Source organism: Muntiacus reevesi, chromosome 3 (assembly GCF_963930625.1).
Source record: "Muntiacus reevesi chromosome 3, mMunRee1.1, whole genome shotgun sequence".
Taxonomy (NCBI): Eukaryota; Metazoa; Chordata; class Mammalia; order Artiodactyla; family Cervidae; genus Muntiacus; species Muntiacus reevesi.
In genome coordinates this window covers 215,473,408-215,492,934 of record NC_089251.1, presented here as the reverse complement: position 1 = coordinate 215,492,934, position 19,527 = coordinate 215,473,408, and the positions used below count along the sequence as shown (strand labels likewise).

At 36.2% G+C, this 19,527-nt stretch overlaps 1 protein-coding gene across 1 annotated transcript in view; it reads left to right on the top strand.

Annotated features, from left to right (window-relative positions):
- The window catches only part of LRP1B (LDL receptor related protein 1B), a 1,678,044-nt gene that overhangs the window by 1,584,207 nt on the left and 74,310 nt on the right, over nt 1-19,527 (top strand). Inside the window, exon 84 of the mRNA XM_065928990.1 lies at nt 7,802-7,963. Within this exon, the coding sequence (XP_065785062.1) occupies nt 7,802-7,963 (162 nt within the window). The remainder of the gene's footprint in view (nt 1-7,801; nt 7,964-19,527) is intronic.

Sequence of the window (19,527 nt, the reverse complement as noted above, 5' to 3'; positions counted from 1 at the left end):
AAATGGGCACTCACTTTCAGTCCAAGAAAACATTATATTAAGTGGAAAATAGAATGTCAAACCTCTTTATCAAAAAGACTAGCGATTTTTTAAAGCATTCAAAACTTTTATTACTTGAATCTAAGTGAAAGTGAAGACAGATTTCACAAAGGAGAGTAGTCTTTGGGGATTAGAGGTCAGGAGATGGGCTTTCTGATTGCATTACTGTAAGTAACTGAATAATGCTATGGTGATTTATCTCTCAACTTATTATTTTATTCCGTGGGAAGAAATAAGAATGTAACTCTTGCCCAAATAGTAAAGATGTTGTGAGTAAAGAATATGTACCTTTTACATAGTACTTTCAGAGAAGAGCATTGAATGTAAATGTGTTTCAATATGTTCTGCAGCTTAAATGTCAATTAAATGCTTTTATTGCTCAGATAGAATGTGTATGTCAAACTAAATAATGACTGTATACGTAGAAGACTAGTCAGGTATAAAACCAGGGACAAAAATTTACAAGCACAAGATCAAATTAAATAGGATAAGCAGCATGGTTCACATAGACAAATAACTATGAATTCAAGTAAATTGCTTAAAGAGAACCAACCAATGATGTTCACTAGCAGTTATCTACCTATCAAAAATAATGAGTACAGTCATACCCTCTTAAGAAATTCACATGTTAAAAAAAAAAGAAATTCACATGTAATTGCTTTTGCCAACATTCCTTTATGGCAATTGATCAAGCATTTTTTTCTTAAACATATATTTTTTTAATAATTTTGTTGAAATATAACTAATTTATCATGTTGTATTAGTTTCAGGTATACAACAAAGTCATTCAGATATATGTATATTCTTTTTGCTTATAGGTTACTACCAAATATTTAGTAAACCACACATTTCAAATGGTGAGTTTAGGTAGAAAAAAAGGGTTATAATTTATTTGTTCAATAGTGAGCAGAAAGGTTATTTTGCCTACTAAAATCATATAATATCAATTAAATCAAACTGATGAATAACATTTTTATAACCAACTTAAAAACTGTTTGTTAAATAATCCTAGCTTTTAAAGACACACAATATTATGTAAAGTTATTGAAAAGTATACCTTAATAATACATATACCTTAATAATAGTCAAATGAAAATACATGCTTTTAGAAACCTATTACTTTTAGTCAAGCTACCCAGCAAATTTTGCTCTAAAATTACTAAATATGTAGTAATGCTATATTGAATATACATTCAATAAATATACCATTTTGAAAAATTTACAAACATAATTATTGTCATGTTTATTATAATGGCTACTGTAACTGAATTATTAATTCAAATGTCAAGGATTCTTATAAATTCCTACATTGTAATTTTACTTAAATTGAAATAGTCTATGTGGCATATTTTAGATGTAAGCTAGTGAGTTTGATTAAATAAGAAAACTAATTTGAGAATCTAGTTTATGTCAGTTCCCTAAGACATCATCTATGATCACTGAAAATCATCAGCATTGTCTCTGCTCATATCAAGCAAATTCCTGTGAGCATATAATTAAAGATGTTAAAGATTCATTTATCTAGATATAAATCATAACCATGTCATATAAAGTCAATGGTCATTTGTCAGGGATTACTAATAAATTTTTATAAAATCTATGTAATTATTTATCTACATAATAGAAAAGATTTCATTGTTATTATATTAAAATATGCTATGTTGAATTGATATATATAGACCTACAGGTAGATCACCTGTAGACATTTTTTGTTCAAAAGAATGAATATGGAAAAAAAAAAAGAATGAATATGGGAAAAACATGCATCAGGAATCTATATGGAGTTTCTTAACAGAGGCAAATATAATACTAATAGTAATGGCAAAACCAAATACTAATATTACTGTTAATAATAAATCTACTGATTATTGAGTACTTGTTATGTGGCAGGTATTCTGCCAAGTGTTTTACCAGCATGTGGTAGGCATTGCCCTCATTTTATAAAATGAGATGCAGAATGAAATCCAGTGAGGAAATCTAAATTTTCCAAAGCTGCATAATTAATAAATATCTAACAAGGTTTCTTTCTTAGGTCTACCTGACATTTAAAAAAAAGGAATTTAACTTTATACCAAATTTATTTAATTGCTATTAAATAGTCTTACAAAGGGCTTCCCTGGTGACTCAGATGGTAAAGAATCTGCCCACAATGTGGGAGACGTGGGTTCAATCCCAGGGTCGGGAAGATACCCTGGAGAAGGGAATGGCTACCCACTCCAGTATACTTGCCTGGAGAATTCCATGGACAGAGGAGCCTGTTGAGCAGCAGCCCATAAGGTCGTAAAGAGTCAAACATGACTGAGCAACTAACACTGTGCTATAGTCTTATGAAATATTTTAGAATCAATCATTTTTATTGAGACTGTGATTTTTGCTATATAAGGGCCATGCAAGAACAATGAAATTTAAAGAACTCTCTGAAATTCCAAGGTATTTCCATATTTTATTTTGAGCATTATCATATTTAGTTGTACTGATGGATATTGCTTAATAATATTTATCATTGACTATAGTGATTGTAGTTTTGTATTTACCATATTTGACATCAGTTATTACTGGCACCTAGTTAAATTTCTATTTTATTATTAATTTACATTGTATGAAAAGTTGGTGCAGCAGTTTTAAGGTGTAAGTAACTGGGGACTTCACTGGTGGGCCAGTAATTAAGACTTCACCTTCCAATGCAGGGGGTGCTGTTTTGATCCCTGGTCAAGAAGCTAGAATCCCGCATGCCTCATGGTCAAAAAATTGAAACATAAAACAGAAGTAATACTGTAACAAACTCAATAAAGACTAAAAATGGTCCACATCAGAAAAAGTCCTCTAGGAAGGTATAAGCTTTCATTTATTTATAAACAGAACAGCATAACTAGTCACGAAGTCATGTCTGACTTTTTTGTGACCCCATGGGCTCCTCTCTCCATGGGGTTTCCCATGAATACTGAGTGGGTTATTATTTCCTTCTCCAGGGGACCTTCCTGATCCAGAGATCAAACCTGCATCTCCTGCATTGGCAGGCAGATTCTTTACTGCTGAGCTACCAGGGAAGACCAGTGTAACTACATTAATCTCTATGTATTGTATGTGTACATCTAGCAAGATACTTTGTTAGCATACAGTGTGGACCTGAATGTGGCACTGGTGGAGCTTCTAGTCTAGTGAAATCATGTGTGTGCCCCTGAGGACAATGTTTATAAGAAGAATTTTCTTTTTTTCTCTTAGGGAATCATGGGAGGAATAGATTAACCTATTGAACAGCTAGAGATATCCTTGCAGGGACATAAAACAGAGTGAAAATAGAGGTCTTGAAACTTAAGGTGAATGAACCCAGAGTCAGAAAATCAAGACCAAGACATTCAGATAGAGAGATGATTATCCCAGCTGAGAAACTGAGTCATATCACCAGAAAGAGGCTTGGACAAATATTTTTTGTTAGGCAGAAAAAGAACATAAATGCAATTGTTAAAGAGCAGTCAGAAAAAATACAGAGAAATCAACAATGCTAGTGTCTTAGAAGCCAGGTGGAGAGAAAATTTTTAAGTGTAGGTATTTAATAAATGTAAAATTATGGAGAAAATCTGAGGAGGAGGATGATTGAGAAGAAATCAGTGGATTTAGTGATCAAGACATTAAAGGGTAGCTTTGCAAGGGTACATCAATATACAATAAAGACAGCACCAACATTAACTTCTCCATTCCTAACCCTTTCTTACCAAGAGGGAATCAGAAATGATTGTATGAGGAACACTTACATATTGAGAGATCTGGCTTCTCTTCAGAGAGAACAAAGTAATGCAACAGGTTAAGTGTATTAAAAAATAAAACTACAAACTAAGTGAAGGATTGGAGTGACTTTATGATCGAAGATTTTATTTGTCATATATTGGTAGAGTTGAAAGCAGTAAGTGTAGGTTTCTTTTGAAAAAAGCTCGAGAGTGTACCAATATTTGAGGTTATAAAAGTATTAGGTTTACTTTTGTGCTGTGTGTGTGTTCTTTCTTTTAATGGGTGGGATCAAACATGTTTGGAAGGAAAAAAGAGAAGATTCATTCCTCAATGTTTAAAAAATGTAGAGTGTGAGATAAAGTTGATGTAGAATTCCTGTTTTACCCCATCACTGCCATACAAATATATTCAAATTTAATTGTATCTGAAATGAATAATGGAGATACAGTGTGTAATCTAAGGAAAATTTCAGAATGATTTTTCTAAAATGTTTCAGTGTCTTTGTAGATGGGGCCACTAAGTCATACCTGTAAGCAGTGAATGTCAGAAGGAATAACAATAATATTTAGAGCTAAAAAGTAACTGGGCGCCTTATGTACCTGGCACAGTTAGACGTATTTCTCACTTTTTCTCTCTGATTCTGCACAACAACCTCATGAAATAGGTACTATAATTAGCCCCATTACACGTGAGGAAATAAACAGAGCTGATATTTGCCCATGGTCCCACACCAGTAACTGGCACAGATAGTCTATAAATCCAGGCAGTCTGACAGCATACACTATTAAAGTCTGAGCTAAGAATGCTGTAGAAAGTAGTCTGATTAGAGCCAGAAAGCTCTTCCTCTCACTTCTTCCTCATGTCAGTTAATGCTCTTTCTGATTGAAAATAAGTTTTAAAGCAGGCTGTCAACTCCCCATGTATCACTGCTGTAAATCTCTATTGATACCTTAGTCATTGTAACAGTACTGTTTCCTTTTCAAATGTCAAAATCTAATTCAGCTACCTAAAAAATCGTTATAAAATGAACCCAATGCAGCTAGTTAGTTAGGGTGTACCCAGAGAAGTTCTTGGAAATATTAGATGGAGCCCATTATAAAATTCTGCAACAGATGGTTCATTTCTCATCAGCAAACCAAAGATCTGCTATATCACCACACTGTTTCAAGTTAGATAATATTCTCTTGAATACAAAGATTTATACTTGTCAAAAATAAATCTTCTCTTCAAAGGAAGAGGAAGAGGAGCTTTTTGAAAATAAGTCAGATAGATTTTACATGATGTGAAGCATGTGCTATGTGGGGGACAACCTGGGCACTCTGCCCTTGTTTCAAAACAGCTGTAGATGAGACGAAAGCATGGTGTCATTTCTCTGAGTAACTGGAACAGAGGAATTTTCAAGTGCCTTAGCAGATTGGGTTTATTTCTTTCAAACTTCTATCATTTTACAATATTTTTTTCACTCGTAGTATAAAAAAGAAAAAAACTGGAAAGTAAGGTAGAAAAACATAAATCTACAATTTTAAGTCCTATTTTCATAAGGCACTTTTGCTGATTGCTCTAATGCGTTTTGATTTCTGCTATACTTTCTGTGCTTCTCTGGTAGCTCGGGCGGTAAATAATCTGCATGCAATGCAGGAGACCCAGGTTCCATCCCTGGGTTGGACGATCCCCTGCAGAAGGGAATTCCAACCCACTCCAATATTCATGCCTGGGAAATCCCATGGATGGAGGAGTCTGGTAGGCTATGGTCCTAGGGCTTGCAAAGAGTCAGACATGGCTGAGCAACTAACACTTTGACTTTGACTTTTGACATACTTTCTGTACTGTTTGTTTCACATTTAATTCATGATTATTTGTGTTCCTGATTATATGTTCTGTTTCTCTGTAAGTCATCCATTGGTCCTTGTTGATGTAGAGTTATTACCTCTTTTATTCAAGGCTTTCATTTTCCTTAGTGATCGTGTTCTAACAATCATCTCTCCTCTTCATCTTCTACCACTATTTATTCTCTTGTTTGTTTCTCTTACTTTTTAACTCACCATTGTTCCAATGAAGATAGTTTGCCTGTATGTAAGCAACAGCTGGAAAATTCACTATCTTTAAAAGAAAAATATTTGGCTAAAAGTTTTAAAACTGTTTTCTGGCAATAAATATGAGGTTGGTCATTTTATTATGTATATAATTTACCTTGTTTCTCAACCTTTTAGTAGGCATTTACTTGCCACCAAACTAAAAACATGTGTAAATAAGTTTTAAAGCAATTGTTACCCACTGTAGAAATGTATATAACTTTCTTCATTGAGAAGCAATACCTTCTAGCATTTATAAATGTGTGGAGTCCTTTCAAAGTAAAATAAATAAATTGTGGACCTTCAATTCAGAGTCCAATTGTGGACTTTCATTCATTTTATTTTATTCATTTTAAGAATAATGATTTTCAAAAATATATATGTATAGAATTGTCCTTCAATGTAGAATCTATGGCAACAGCAAAAAAAACAAAAAGAACTCTTATCAGTTTCATACTTCAAGTCTTAGCCCTTGTCCTCATGCATTTTACTGACCATTTTAATTATGTTGCTTGTCTATAATGGTGAAAGAGGAGATGGTTGGATATTCTCTGATACTAGACAATGGAATGACATTTTCTGAGTCATAGTTAATTGAGATCTATAATTGAATTTCCTTTTTATTCCCTTTTATGTTGCGGGTTAATATTTTTACAGCCTCTAAACTTGATTCTGCCCCCATTACAAATGGCAGCCTTTCATTTTGCTTTGTTGTCCCTCACCTCTCCTACAGACCTAGCCCTGGACTTCATTTTCTACTCAGTTCTTGATGGTCCAGGCAATTAGAGAGACTTTCTTGCTGTAGCAGTTAATTGTGTTATGCTCTAAACACTTGAAAGAACTATTCACCTTTCAATATGATGTAAGTTCCCATAAAACAAATAAAGGAAGATATCCAAAGAAGGTCTGTAAGATTTGCTAGTGTGTGCTGTTAACGTTAGATTTCTTAACTCAGCTTCGTAGACTGCAAATGACAGTCTTTACTATGAATAAAGATATAAAATGAAATAAAATAGGATTCAGTAAGTGCTTATAAACTAAATGTAATATATGTATTTATTATATCAAATAAAATAACTGATGTTCATAAGTCTTATTATAGATGATATGACCACTTTAAATTTATTGAAATATTTATTTATAATAAACTTAAATTCATATTTTATATAGTTATAGCAGTAATTAGTACATGATGATTGAACACTGGGAAATATGATTGTCTCTATTTTATATTTTAATGGCCAAAAGAATCTGCATTACCACATGAGTAGAACAAAAATAATTTAAAAAGCAAAATGACATTATACAAGTGAACTTACTTACAAAACAGAGACTCACAGACTTAGAAAATGAACTGATGGTTGCTGGGGGGAGGGGATAGTTAGGGACTTTGGGAAGGTCATTGCACACTGCTATATTTAAAATGCATAAACAAGCACTTATAACAACAAGGACCTATGGTATGATAGAACTCTGCTCAATGTTATGTGCCAACCTGGATAGGAGAGGAGTCTGGGGGAGAATGGATGCATGTATATATATGGCTGAGTTCCTTCACTGTTCTTCTGAAATTATACCACAACATTGTTAGTTGTCTATACCCCAATACAAAATAAAAAGTTTACAGTTTTAAAAAAAAAGTAAAATGGGCATGAAAAGAGAAGTACAAAAGAATAAGATAAGCACTTCAAAGCATAAAATACACGTATGCATATAGAATTGTTCATAAAATGAGCTCTGACCATTTTACCCGATATAAACTTGAGTTATCTTCTAATCTATGTTTCGTTGGAACATAGGAAAGGTAGGACCCAAAGAGGTCATGTTACCGTGTAAAGTCACAGAATAAGCAATGGACAAATTGTGCCCAGAATACTGACTTCCTGATTCTCGCTTAGCAAGGATTCCATGTCGGTAAACAATTTTGTCAACTCGTTTTCTTTCCATTATTTTTTTTTCAACAGGGAGACCCACGTGCAGCTGTGCGCTGGGGTTCACGGGACCAAGCTGCGGTAAGCCAGTCTGTGAGGACTTCTGCCAGAATGGGGGGACCTGCAGCGTTACTGCCGGGAACCAGCCTTATTGCCACTGCCAGCCTGAACGCACGGGAGACAGATGTCAGCACTGTAAGTAGAAGCAAGCCCGGGAGGCAGGGTGACGACACGCTGCAAGGCGCTCGTCAAGTCAGCTCATCACCGCAATTTCAGCCACCCCCTCGCTAGTTTTCAGGTCCACCCCCTCTGTCGCCCCATATCTAATCATTCTTTTCATTGTTCCTCACCCATCTCTTATTTCAAAGACTCTATTTCTTCTTTTTTTAGCTTAGATTCCACAGTCCATCATTATAATTATTTACTCCCTCCTCCCCTCTCTTTTGCTTTCCTAGTAAGCCATAACCATTGCTAAATCCAATTCTTATCTGTCCTAAACTTACTGCGGAATGCAACTGGGGGAGAAAAAAAAGTAGACTGCTCTAACTGGAATTTTTGTCACTAATGTCATATGGGCATTTACTGTGGTTTCTACTGTATGTCATGAATCCATTCACCCTTCTAGATGTCTATGTCACATCTTCTCTTTTCCCCTCAAACCCCCAATACTTGTGCCCTAACTTTATTCCCAGTCTACTTCATTGCTTAGGTGGTGCAGTGGTAAAGAATCCATCTGCCAATGCAGGAGACTCAAGAGTGTGGGCTTGATCCCTGAGCTGGGAAGATCATTTGGAGTAGGAAATGGCAACCTGCTTCAGTATTCTTGTCTGGAAAATTCCATGGACAGAGGAACCTGACGGGCTACAGTCCACAGTGTCACAAAGAGTCATACACAGCAGAGTGACTGAACACACACACAGAGACACACACAAAATGGCCCCAAGCTCCCACCACCATATCCCTCAAGCTACTTTGTCCTTATGCTTCACCTTCTGTCTTCTTTCTTATGACTAGGAACCCTTGCTGTGTCTAATGCTACCCTGTCCATACCTAGTTTAGACACCTCTTAACTATCATTGTTGTTTATTGGCTAAGTGATGACCAATTCTTTGTGACCCCATGACTGCAGCACACCAGGCTTCCCTGTCCTTCACTGTCCCCCAGAGTTTGCTCAAACTCGTGTACATTGAGTCGATGATGCCATCCAAACATCTCATCCTCTGTCGGCCCCTTCTCCTCCTGCCCTCAATCTTTCCCAGCATCAGGGTCTTTTCCAATGAGTCAGCTCTTCGCATCAGGTAGTCAAAGTATTGGAGTTTCAGCTCAGCACCAGTCCTTCTAATGAATATTCAGGGTTAATTTCCTTTAAGATTGACTAATTTGATCTCCTTGCTGCCCAAGGGACTCTTGAGAGTCTTCTCCAGGACCACAATTTGAAGGCATCAATTCTTCAGCACTCAGCCTTCTTTATGGTTCAACTCTCACATCCATACATGACTACTGGTAAAAAAAAAAACAGCTTTGACTATACAGACCTTTGTCAATGAAATGATGTCTCTGCATTTTAGTATACTGTCTAGGTTTGTCATAGATTTTTTTCCAAGGAGCAAGTGTCTTTTAATTTCATGGCTGCAGTTACTCTCTGCAGTAATTTTGGAGCCCAAGAAAATAAAATCTGTTACTATTTCAACTTTTTCCCCACATATTTGCCATGAAATGATGGGACCAGATGCCATCATCTTAGTTTTTGGAATACTGAGTTTTAAGCCAGCTTTTTCGCTCTCCTCTTTCACTTTCATCAAGAGCTTCTTTAGTTCCTCTTCACTTTCTGCCATTAGAGTGGTATCATCTGCATATCTGAGATTGTTGATATTTCTCCAGGCAATCTTGATTCAAGCTTGTGATTCACCCATTCCAACATTTTTCATGATGTACTCTGCATACAAGTTAAATAAGCATGGTGACTATGTACAGCCTTGATGTACTCCTTACCCAATTTTGAACCAGTACTCATAGACACATCTTATACAACTGTCCCTCTTTCTTTTGCTTTATCAATATTTTTTCACTGTCTAGTCAAGGCTATGGTTTTTCCAGTTGTCATGTATGGATGTAAGAGTTGGACTATAAAGAAAGCTGAGCGCCGAAGAATTGATGCTTTAGAATTGTGTTGGAGAAAACTCTTGAGAGTCTCTGGGACTGCAAGGAGATCCAACAAGTCCATCCTAAAGGAGATCAGTCCTGGGTGTTCATTGGAAGAACTGATGTTGAAGCTGAAGCTCCAATACTTTGGCCACCTGATGCAAAGAGTTGATTCACTTGAAAAGACCCTGATACTGGGAGAGATTGAGGGCAGGAGAAGGGGACAACAGAGGATGAGATGGTTGGATGGCATCACTGACTTAATGGACATGGGTTTCGGTAGACTCTGGCAATTGATGATGGATGAGCAGACCTGGCATGCTGCATTCATGGGGTCGCAAAGAGTTGGATATGACTGAGCAACTGAACTGAACTGAACTGAATCCTTTCTTTAAAAACTCCTTTGTGCTCACATCCCTTTCTATATAGAACTTTATTTCTCTGCTCATTGTTTGTTTTTCTAATTAAAATATAGTTGTTCTATAATATTATATTAATTACAGCATAATGATTTGGTAATTTTTAGATTATGTGCCATTAAAATTTATTACAAAATAATGATTATAACTGCCTGTGCTGTATAAGGTATCCTTGTTGCTTGTGTATTTTATACATAGTAGCTTATATTTCTTAATCTCGACCCCTGTCATGCCCCTTCCCCCTTTCCTGTCCTCACTGGTAACTACTAGTTCGTTTTCTATATCCATGAGTCTATTTATTTTGTTATACACATTTATTTGTTTTATTCTTTAGATTCCACGTACAAGTGATATCATACAGTATTTGTCCTCTGTCTGTCTTACATCACCAAAATTAATATTCTCTAGGTTCATCCACATTGCTACAAATGGCAGAATTTCATTGTTTTTCTTGGCTAGCATTCCACTGTATATAGACATTTTCTTTATTCTTCTATTGATGGACATTTGGGTTGCTTCATCTTGTATGTTATAAATGGTGCTACTGTGGACACTGGGGTGCATATATATTTTCAAATTAGTGCTTGTATTTTTTTTTTCCAGATGTATACCCAATGTAGAATTGCTGGATCATATGGCAGTGCTAATTTTAGTTTTGGGGGGAAACTTCACACTGTTTTCCATTGTGGCTGGACCAATTTACATTCCCACTCACAGTGTAAGAAGGTTCCTTTTTCTCCATGTCCTTGCCAACTTTTGTTATTTGTAGACTTTTTGATGATAGTTTTTCTGACAGGTGTGAGGTAATAACTCATTGTCTTGATATGCATTTCTCTGATAGTGGTGATCAGCATCTTTTTGTGTTTGCCTTCTGTATGTCTTTTTAGAAAAATTTCTTTTCAGATCTTCAGCTCATTTTTCAATCAGCTTGTTTGTTTTTTTTTTAACATTGAGTTATATGAGCATTTATACATGTTCAACATAAACTCCTAACTGATCATATCATTTGCAAATATTTTCTCCCACTCAGTAGGTTGTCTTTTCATTTTGTCAGTGGTTTCCTCTGTTTTGCAGAAGCTTTTAAGTTTAATTAGGTCCCATTTGTTTATTTTTGTTTTTTGTTTTTTTATTTTGCCTTAGAACAGATCCAAAAAATATTCCTACAATTTAGGTCAAAGAGTAGTCCTATGGTTTCAGGCTTTGTATTAGATCTTTAAACCATTTCGAGTTTAATTTTACATGTGGTATGAGGCAGTGTTCTTATTGCATTGTTTTTCATATAGCAGTCCAACATTTTCACCACCTCTTGTTGAAGAGACTGTCTTTTTTCCATGTATGTTCTCACCTCATTTATGGTAAATTAACTGTAGATGCTTGGGATTATTTCTGGGCTCTCCTTTCTTTTCTATTGATTTTTGTGCCATTGTGCCAATACTGCACTCTTTTGATTACTGTAGTTTGAAATATAGTCTGAAGACTGTCAATGTTATATATCCAGCCTTGTTGCCCCACGCCTTCCCCAGTCAGGATTGCTTTGGTAACTTGGGGTCATTTGTGGTCCCATATAAATGTTAAGGAGATCAAATCAGTCCATCCTAAAGGAAATCAGTCCTGAAATTTCATTGAAAGGGCTGATGCTGAAACTCAAATATTTTAGCCACCTGATGCAAAGAACTAACTCATTGGAAAAGACCTTGATGCTGGGAAAGATTGAAGGCCAGAGGACAAGGGGATGACAGAGGATGAGGTGGCTGGATGGTATCACCGACTCAATGGACATGAGGTTGAGCAGGCTCCGGGAGTTGATGATGGATAGGGACACCTGGCATGCAGCAGTCTGTGGGGTCACAAAGACTTAGACACAACTGAGCAACTGAACTGACTGATAAATTTTAAGATTATTTGTTCTAGTTCTATGATAAATATGGTAGGTATTTTGATAGGGATTGCATTATATCTGTAAATAGCTTTGAGAAGTCTGGCCATTGTAACAATATTAATTCTTCTAATCCAAGAGCATGGATGTCTTTCCATTTCCTGTGTCATCTTAAGTTTCTTTAAATGATGTTTTAGTTTTCAAAATATAGGTCTTTCACCCCCTTAGTCATGTTTATTTTTAGATATTTTATTCTTTTGATGTGATTGTAAACAGGATTTTTGTTTGTTTTCTCTTTGATATTCCATTATTAGTATATAGAAAGACAACAGATTTCTGTATATTAATCTGTGTCCTTTATTGGTTCTAATAGTTTTTGGGTGAAGGCTTTCAGATTGCCTACGTAGAGTATCGTGTCATCTGCAGTGACAGCTTTACCCCTTCCCTTGTGATTCAGGTATCTTTTATTTATTTTTCTTGTCTAATTGCTGTAACTAGAGCTTCCAATACTATGCTAAATAAAAGTTGTGAAAGCAGGCATCATTTTCAGTTCCTGAAGTTAGAGGAAATGCTTTCACTGTTGAGTGTGATGTTAGCTGTGGCTTTGACTTACATGGCCTTTATTATGTTGAGATATGCTCTCTCATCATTTTGGTGAGTTTTTCTTTTTTTATAATGAATGGATGTTGAATTTTGTCAGTACTTTTTATGTGTTAATTGAGATTCTCATGTAACTTTTTTCTTTCATTTCATAGTATATCAAATTGATCGATTTGCAAATATCGAACAATGCTTATACCTCTGAAATAAATCCATCTTGACATGCTAATATTTTATTGAGGATTTTTGCATCAATATTCTTCAAAGACCTTGGTTTTTATTTATTTATTTAATTTTTTGGTCTTGTCTGTGTCTGGTTTTCATGTTAAGGTAATGATGACCTCATAGAGTGAATGTGGAAGCACTGAGTCCTCAATTATTTTGAATCACGTGAAAAGTATGTGTATTACCCCTTCATTATAAGGTCTATGAACATATGATCATGGGCTTTTAAGAATTTTTATTATTATAAATTCTATTTACTACTAGTGATTATCCTTTTCAAATTATCTGTTTCTTCTTGATTAAATCTTTGTAGCTGGTTTGTTTCTAAAAAATGTCCATTTCTTCTAGATTGTTCAATTTCTTGACTTATAACTGTCATAGTCTCTTAAGATTTTTGTATTTTTGTATTGTCAGTTGTCATTCCTCCTCTTTAATTTCTGATTTTGAGTCCTCTCTCTTTTCTTCTTGGTGAGCTTGGCTAAAGGTTTATTGATTTTGTTCATATTTATCAAAAAGCCAGTTCATGGTTTCACTGATTTTTTTCTATTGGGTTACTTATTTTGATCGCTATTTCCTTTGTTTATCCTCTGATCTTTATCATTTCCTTTCTGATAGCTTTATGGGCATTTCAGAATATATGACTCTGTTTGTCTCTTACTGCCTTTAGAATTATCTCTTTAACTTGTGACACTTAATTATATGTCTTAGTGTAGGTCTGTTTGGGTTCATCTTATTTGGGACCCTGTGCTTCCTATATCTAGATATCTGTTTCCTTCTTCTGGTTTTGTAGGTTTTCAGCCATAATTTCCTCTAATACATTTTCAATCACTTTCACTCTTCTCCTCCTGGAATCCTTATAATGCAGATGTTGGTATGCTTAACTGTATCATAGAGATCTCTTAAACTATTTCCTTTTTTTTTTTTCTTTTTGCTGTTTTGACTGTGTGATGTCCAATATTCTATTTCCAGAGAACTTATGTTCTTTTCTGTTACTTACTCTACTATTCATTTCTTCTGCTGCATTTTTATTTCCATTATTGAATTGTTCATTTCTGACTGGATTTTTTTATATACTTTTGTATTCCTTGTGAAATTTTTCACAGTATTCATCTATTATTTTCTTTATTCTGTTAACATTCTTATTACTAATACTTTGAATTATTCATCTGGTAAACTGTTTATTTTGGTCTCATTATTTTTTTTCAGAATTTTTGTCTTGTTCTTTCAATTGAGAATAGCTCCTTCCTCTTTCATTTTGCTTAGCTTTCTCTTCTCTATGAGTTCTGTGAAACTTCAGTCTTGAGGGCACTCTTATGTGGAGGCATTCCTGCCAGGCTGTGTGTGCTCAGAGTCTTTGATGGGAGAGCAGGATTTGTCTTGTATGCAAGTCATGTCTTTCCTCAGGTTGTGCCTACAGCTATCCCCTTGGTAGGGGCCCAGACTAGAGATGGAGGGGCTTCACCTGAAGCTGAGTGTGCGGCAAGTCTTTCCCCTGATCAATGGACGTATTGGCCCTATCAGGGGTGGGATCCAATCCCAAGGTTCTGAGGCAAAAGCTAGGAGGGTCATCCCCAAAGTACCTCAATTTTATTTTCCTGTGTGCTTTCCCGTCTTCCAGGACTGGGACCTTCTCCCCAGAGTTGGGTAACCTCGAAGCATGAGGGTCAAACATGGGCTCTCAGCCCATGTCTCAGTCAGAGGTTTGAGCTGTCTCTACTGCTCTGCCTGAGGTATCAGCAGTTATCTCCCCCATTCGGCTCAGATGCAGCCTTGGGTATGAGTCGCATTAGTCTCTCACAGTCAATCATTCCTGCCAACTAAAAAATATAGTCATAATCTGAAAGCAGAGAGTTATTTTATTTGGTGGGAAGATTTAGGACTCTGAACCCAGGAGACAGCATCTTAGTAGCTCTGAGAACACTGCTCCAAGGAAGCAGGATGGGGAGTCAGGCTATGTTCAAGTTTACAGCAAAGGGAGCAGGCAGTCTGAACATCAAAGATCAAATATCAAATTAAGAAATTTAACTTTCTGTGTATGGGAAGATGCAAGCCTCTGCACTCACTGAATTCATTCCTTTCTTATGCACCTCAGATATCTGGGGCCAAACCCTGTCTCGTTGTTTACCTAAAGGAGTGGCAGATGACCGCTTCTTGCATTCCCTCAGCTCCTCAGCAATCACCATGGTGTGTGGTGGCATCTGCTGGATCACAATTTTGGGAACCCTCATTCACATTTGGAGGCCAGGGAGCACTGATGGCTGTGACATTTCTCATTTGCTGATATGGCAGGAGAATTTTCATTTCTTACTCCCCATGGCCTCCATTGTCCCTGGCCTATTATAGAATTGCACTGCAGGGCAGGTGGGGCCTGCATGGACTCTCTGCATACGTGGGATATGGGCAGTGGAGGATAGTCACTCTCAGAGACCTGGGTGGCTTCTGGTGCACCACTTGAGTAAGCTTCAACAATGGCCATGGCTGCCCCATCTGGGCTCTCATCTTGGACCCGTCACCTCTTCCTATAGTTGAGTTTTCTCCCCAGTTGTGACAGCCTCAGATTCAATTCTGCCCTATGACCTGCAGCACGTGGGCCTGGAGTATGTGCAGAGGCAGTAACAAGGCCAGCCAGCAGCCAGGAGGCTTCAATCTGCCCTGTCCACTCTTCCTTGGGAGTAAGCCAATATGCATGCTCTCTTTAAGAGCAGTGATTCCCACAGCCTATTAGTGTCAGGGGTCTTTCAACCAGCCAAGGGGGCTTATCTCCTCTGCATAGGACCCAAGCACATTCTGAGCACGCTGAATGATGTTCAAGCAATGCCAAGATCCTACATAACAATCAACCAAGATCCTACATAACACAAACCCTACCTACTATCCAAGCTGTTCTTGCACTCCCTCTTTATTCAAGTAAAACCACATGGATTATTCTGCTCCATGGGTCAACTTCCCTGGCTTTGTGACTTTCTCATGCTGACTTTCTCATCCTTTGAAATGCAATTTCTCCTCACCTTCATCTCTCAATGACAAATCCTATCAGTTTTTGTCCAGTTCAAAAATCATTTCTTTTCTAAAGTTGTTCATAACCACCCTCAAGTTGAACTAATCTCTCTCTCCTCTAAATTTTCAAGACTGCTCCTTTATTTTTCTTTTTAGCTCTGTTCACTTTTCCTTGTCTGGGATCACCTCTTTTAGACCAAACCCAACAGTGGTGTTTGTTTAATAAACAAATATTGATACATAATCATACATAAGTAAATGAGAGCCGTTTGGAGGCACGTTTATAAAAGAATAATCCATTTAATGCACAAAAACTACATTTAATCAGAGTACAATTGAAATGGGAAACTGAGTTCTGCTCGCAGAGCCAAAGAATGAACTTTGCAAACTCACAAACACTCACTCAGGCAGAGTTTTTATTTTTAGAGGATAGAGATACAAAGCTCTCAGCATAGACACTGAGAGGGGGTGAAGTACCCAAAAAGGTGGGGATTACAGCAGTTTATATTTTTACTAGTATTGATTGATCTGTACATCTTTGGTTGGTTCATGACTTTAATATATGTCATTTTTGACCAATCAGTTTGAAGATTACAGTCCCTCATTTGACATCATTATGGCTTTTTTTTATCCCCAATTTTTAAGTTTTCTCTGACATTGAGTCATCAGCCTGTGACCCTTTTCCTTGACCCCAGGCAACTGTCTAAGGACCAGATGTATATTTAAAAGTTAGTGGTCCCCCTGGTGTTCTTCTTAATAAGCTGGACAGGAGTTAATGATTATCCCATCCTGGGCCTGAATGTCTTATGACTTACCAGACCAGGGAGGCATTCTTCTGAATGCCTGCAAATTGGAACAAAGAGTTTAGGTTTAGTTTAAAGAAGTGAGAAGCTTATACTTGAGAAGGAAGAATTGAAATTAAAAAAAAAAAGGAACCGAGGTTTCAGAGTCTTATACGGTCTAGCAATATCTGCCTCACATTTATCTGGTATTTTGGTGTGGAGTGATCTTCCAGTTCCCAATTGTTCCATCATCATGGAACACCAGTCTTTTTTTTTTAAGTTGAAGCATCAATATATTTGACTTTTTTTTTTTAACCAAGTTTAAAAAATACTGTGTGGCCCTTTATAAGGATTTGTATTCTTGAAAAGAATAAATTAAGTTAGCCTATATTTTAATTGGCAACTTAATAGAATCAAAGTCTGAGGTAACCTGATCCATTATAAAAGGCAGCATTAGAATTTTATTATCACTATTAGCAGTCATAGCACTTCTCACGCTTTACAGCAAAGCAGTTATTAAAATTAACCAATTAATCCTTAGGCAGAGGTTAAATAACTTGCTCAAGGTCCCAGAGAAGTAATATCATTGTCAAAATTGGACCCCAGGATTTGTTGATCAACATATCAACAAACACCCGTGCAGTTCGTTGATGCTGGTTTTTGGCAGCAAAATAAGTCTGTGGACAGTGTCATCAAAATGATAAATCCAACAGTTGACAAAGGTGTAATAAATTTAGAAGCTATTAGATGTGAATAAGCAAGGTTCACTGGACCTGGTGTTCTGTCAAAACTGTATCTTGCATATGCAAAATCTTCTCTCTATGAATGAAGAAGTGACAGAATGTTTCATTACAGTGCCTAATTAAAGGTCCATTAGTGGGAGGTAAAAATATCATTTCTTAGTTGTGCTGAGTAAAAGCATTTCACAACCCTAATGGCAATATAAAATCCTGAGGTCTGAAGTGCAAATTAATTTTAACACCAGCACCCAGGGAGGAGACACATAGATAAATAATGGCAAAAGTAAAATTAAGTATTCTTTTTGTCAAGCAAATATAGCTACAATTCATGCAGTTCTGGAGCAAGGATTTCTAGTGTACATCAAAAAAATAATAAGCATGGCATTTTTCATTTAAATCTGGATGTTAACTATAAGGTCAACAATATTTGAGGTTATTTATAATTAAACAGCAATGATATTAGGGCAAAGGAGCCAATGAGGAGCAACTCAATCAATGTCTAAGTGCCAGGTATTCAAATCAAATGGCAATCTTTTTGTCATTTTACTAATGTTTTTAAAGTCCTCTAGTGACCTGCCTGAAAAATCATTATAATTTCAATTAGAACTCAGTTTATTAAAAATATACCTGTATGATTCACTCCCACTGATTCCAGTAAGTACAGACATAAGCAGCATCTCAGATTTATAAAATTTGGAATATCTGACAATAATCTAAAATCATCTGTTGTAACTGGTATTAGAACCATAGTCTATCAAGTAACTTATAAAGTTATGAATTATACTTTTGAATCTACCATATGTGAAAACATTTGGAATTATTTTTACCACTTTCCTTCCAGAGCAATTTTATACCATTAGTCAGCTAGTCAGTGAACATGTTTTGGTGTTTACAGCGAACTATCACTATGTTAGGCATGGAAGAAACAGTGATGTCAATATATTTCTTGCTGTCAAAGGACTTACAGTCTAACATGTGATCATAAAAAAGAAGGAATAATTTTAGTGAACAGTTCAAGGAAACACAAAGACCAAAATGCAAGAAAAAAATACAGAATTTAGCCAAAAGGAACGATTTCTTGAAGGAATTATCACCTAAGCTAAGACCAGAAGGAACAAAAGCTAACCCAGGTGAAGGGACAACGCAGGTTGAGGAACAGCATTTGCAAAGACCCAGAAGGGAAAGTCTTTTGAAATTTACTTTTTCTTTTGCTATTTGATTTTCCCAGGGGAGGGCTGGCAAGAGAAATAACAATTATTGAACATATATAATGTATTGACTACAGAGATATATGCGGTAATACATAATTTTATCTGATATATGAATACATGATTTTCTGGTAAATGCTCATAGAGCACTGTAAGGTTAGTAATTTTAGTCCAACTTTGCAAATGCCAAGAAATGAGATGAAGCCATTCTCCCTAATCTGCCCAGTTAGAGAACATAGGAACCACAGTTTACAGCCTTGCAGGTCTGACTCCCTGAAGCTTCTGGTGTATTTGCTTGTCATTTTATAGCTTGTCCACTCGGTTGCATCTTTTTAGATTCACTATGAGGACCCTCAAAGCTCAGGTGGCAAATGGCTCAGTGTGGGCTTCTCATGTTTCTACTCCATTGAAGAGAGGTGTTAATAGTTATTTTAATCTTGACTTGATTAAGACTATGGAAAGCCCAGGCTGAAGAGACCAAAAGGGGTAGACTTTCATAATGGCCAGAAAAATAGAATAAAATCTTTTCTTTTCAATTAGTATGAAAGACAATAAGAACTGACCCTTGAACTCTAAGAAAGAACCATGACTTAAAAGTGAAATCATCAATCAAGAGTAGCTAGTTCCTAATATTCAAGTATTCTGTTTTTTTAGAATACTCACACCGAGAGTACGAAAGCATGTCAGAACCCTGTCTGCTGATTCTTTTTCTCTTGGTGAGAAAATAAGCATTGTTTTCATTCAGGCCCTCATCAATCTCTTGGTTGGAT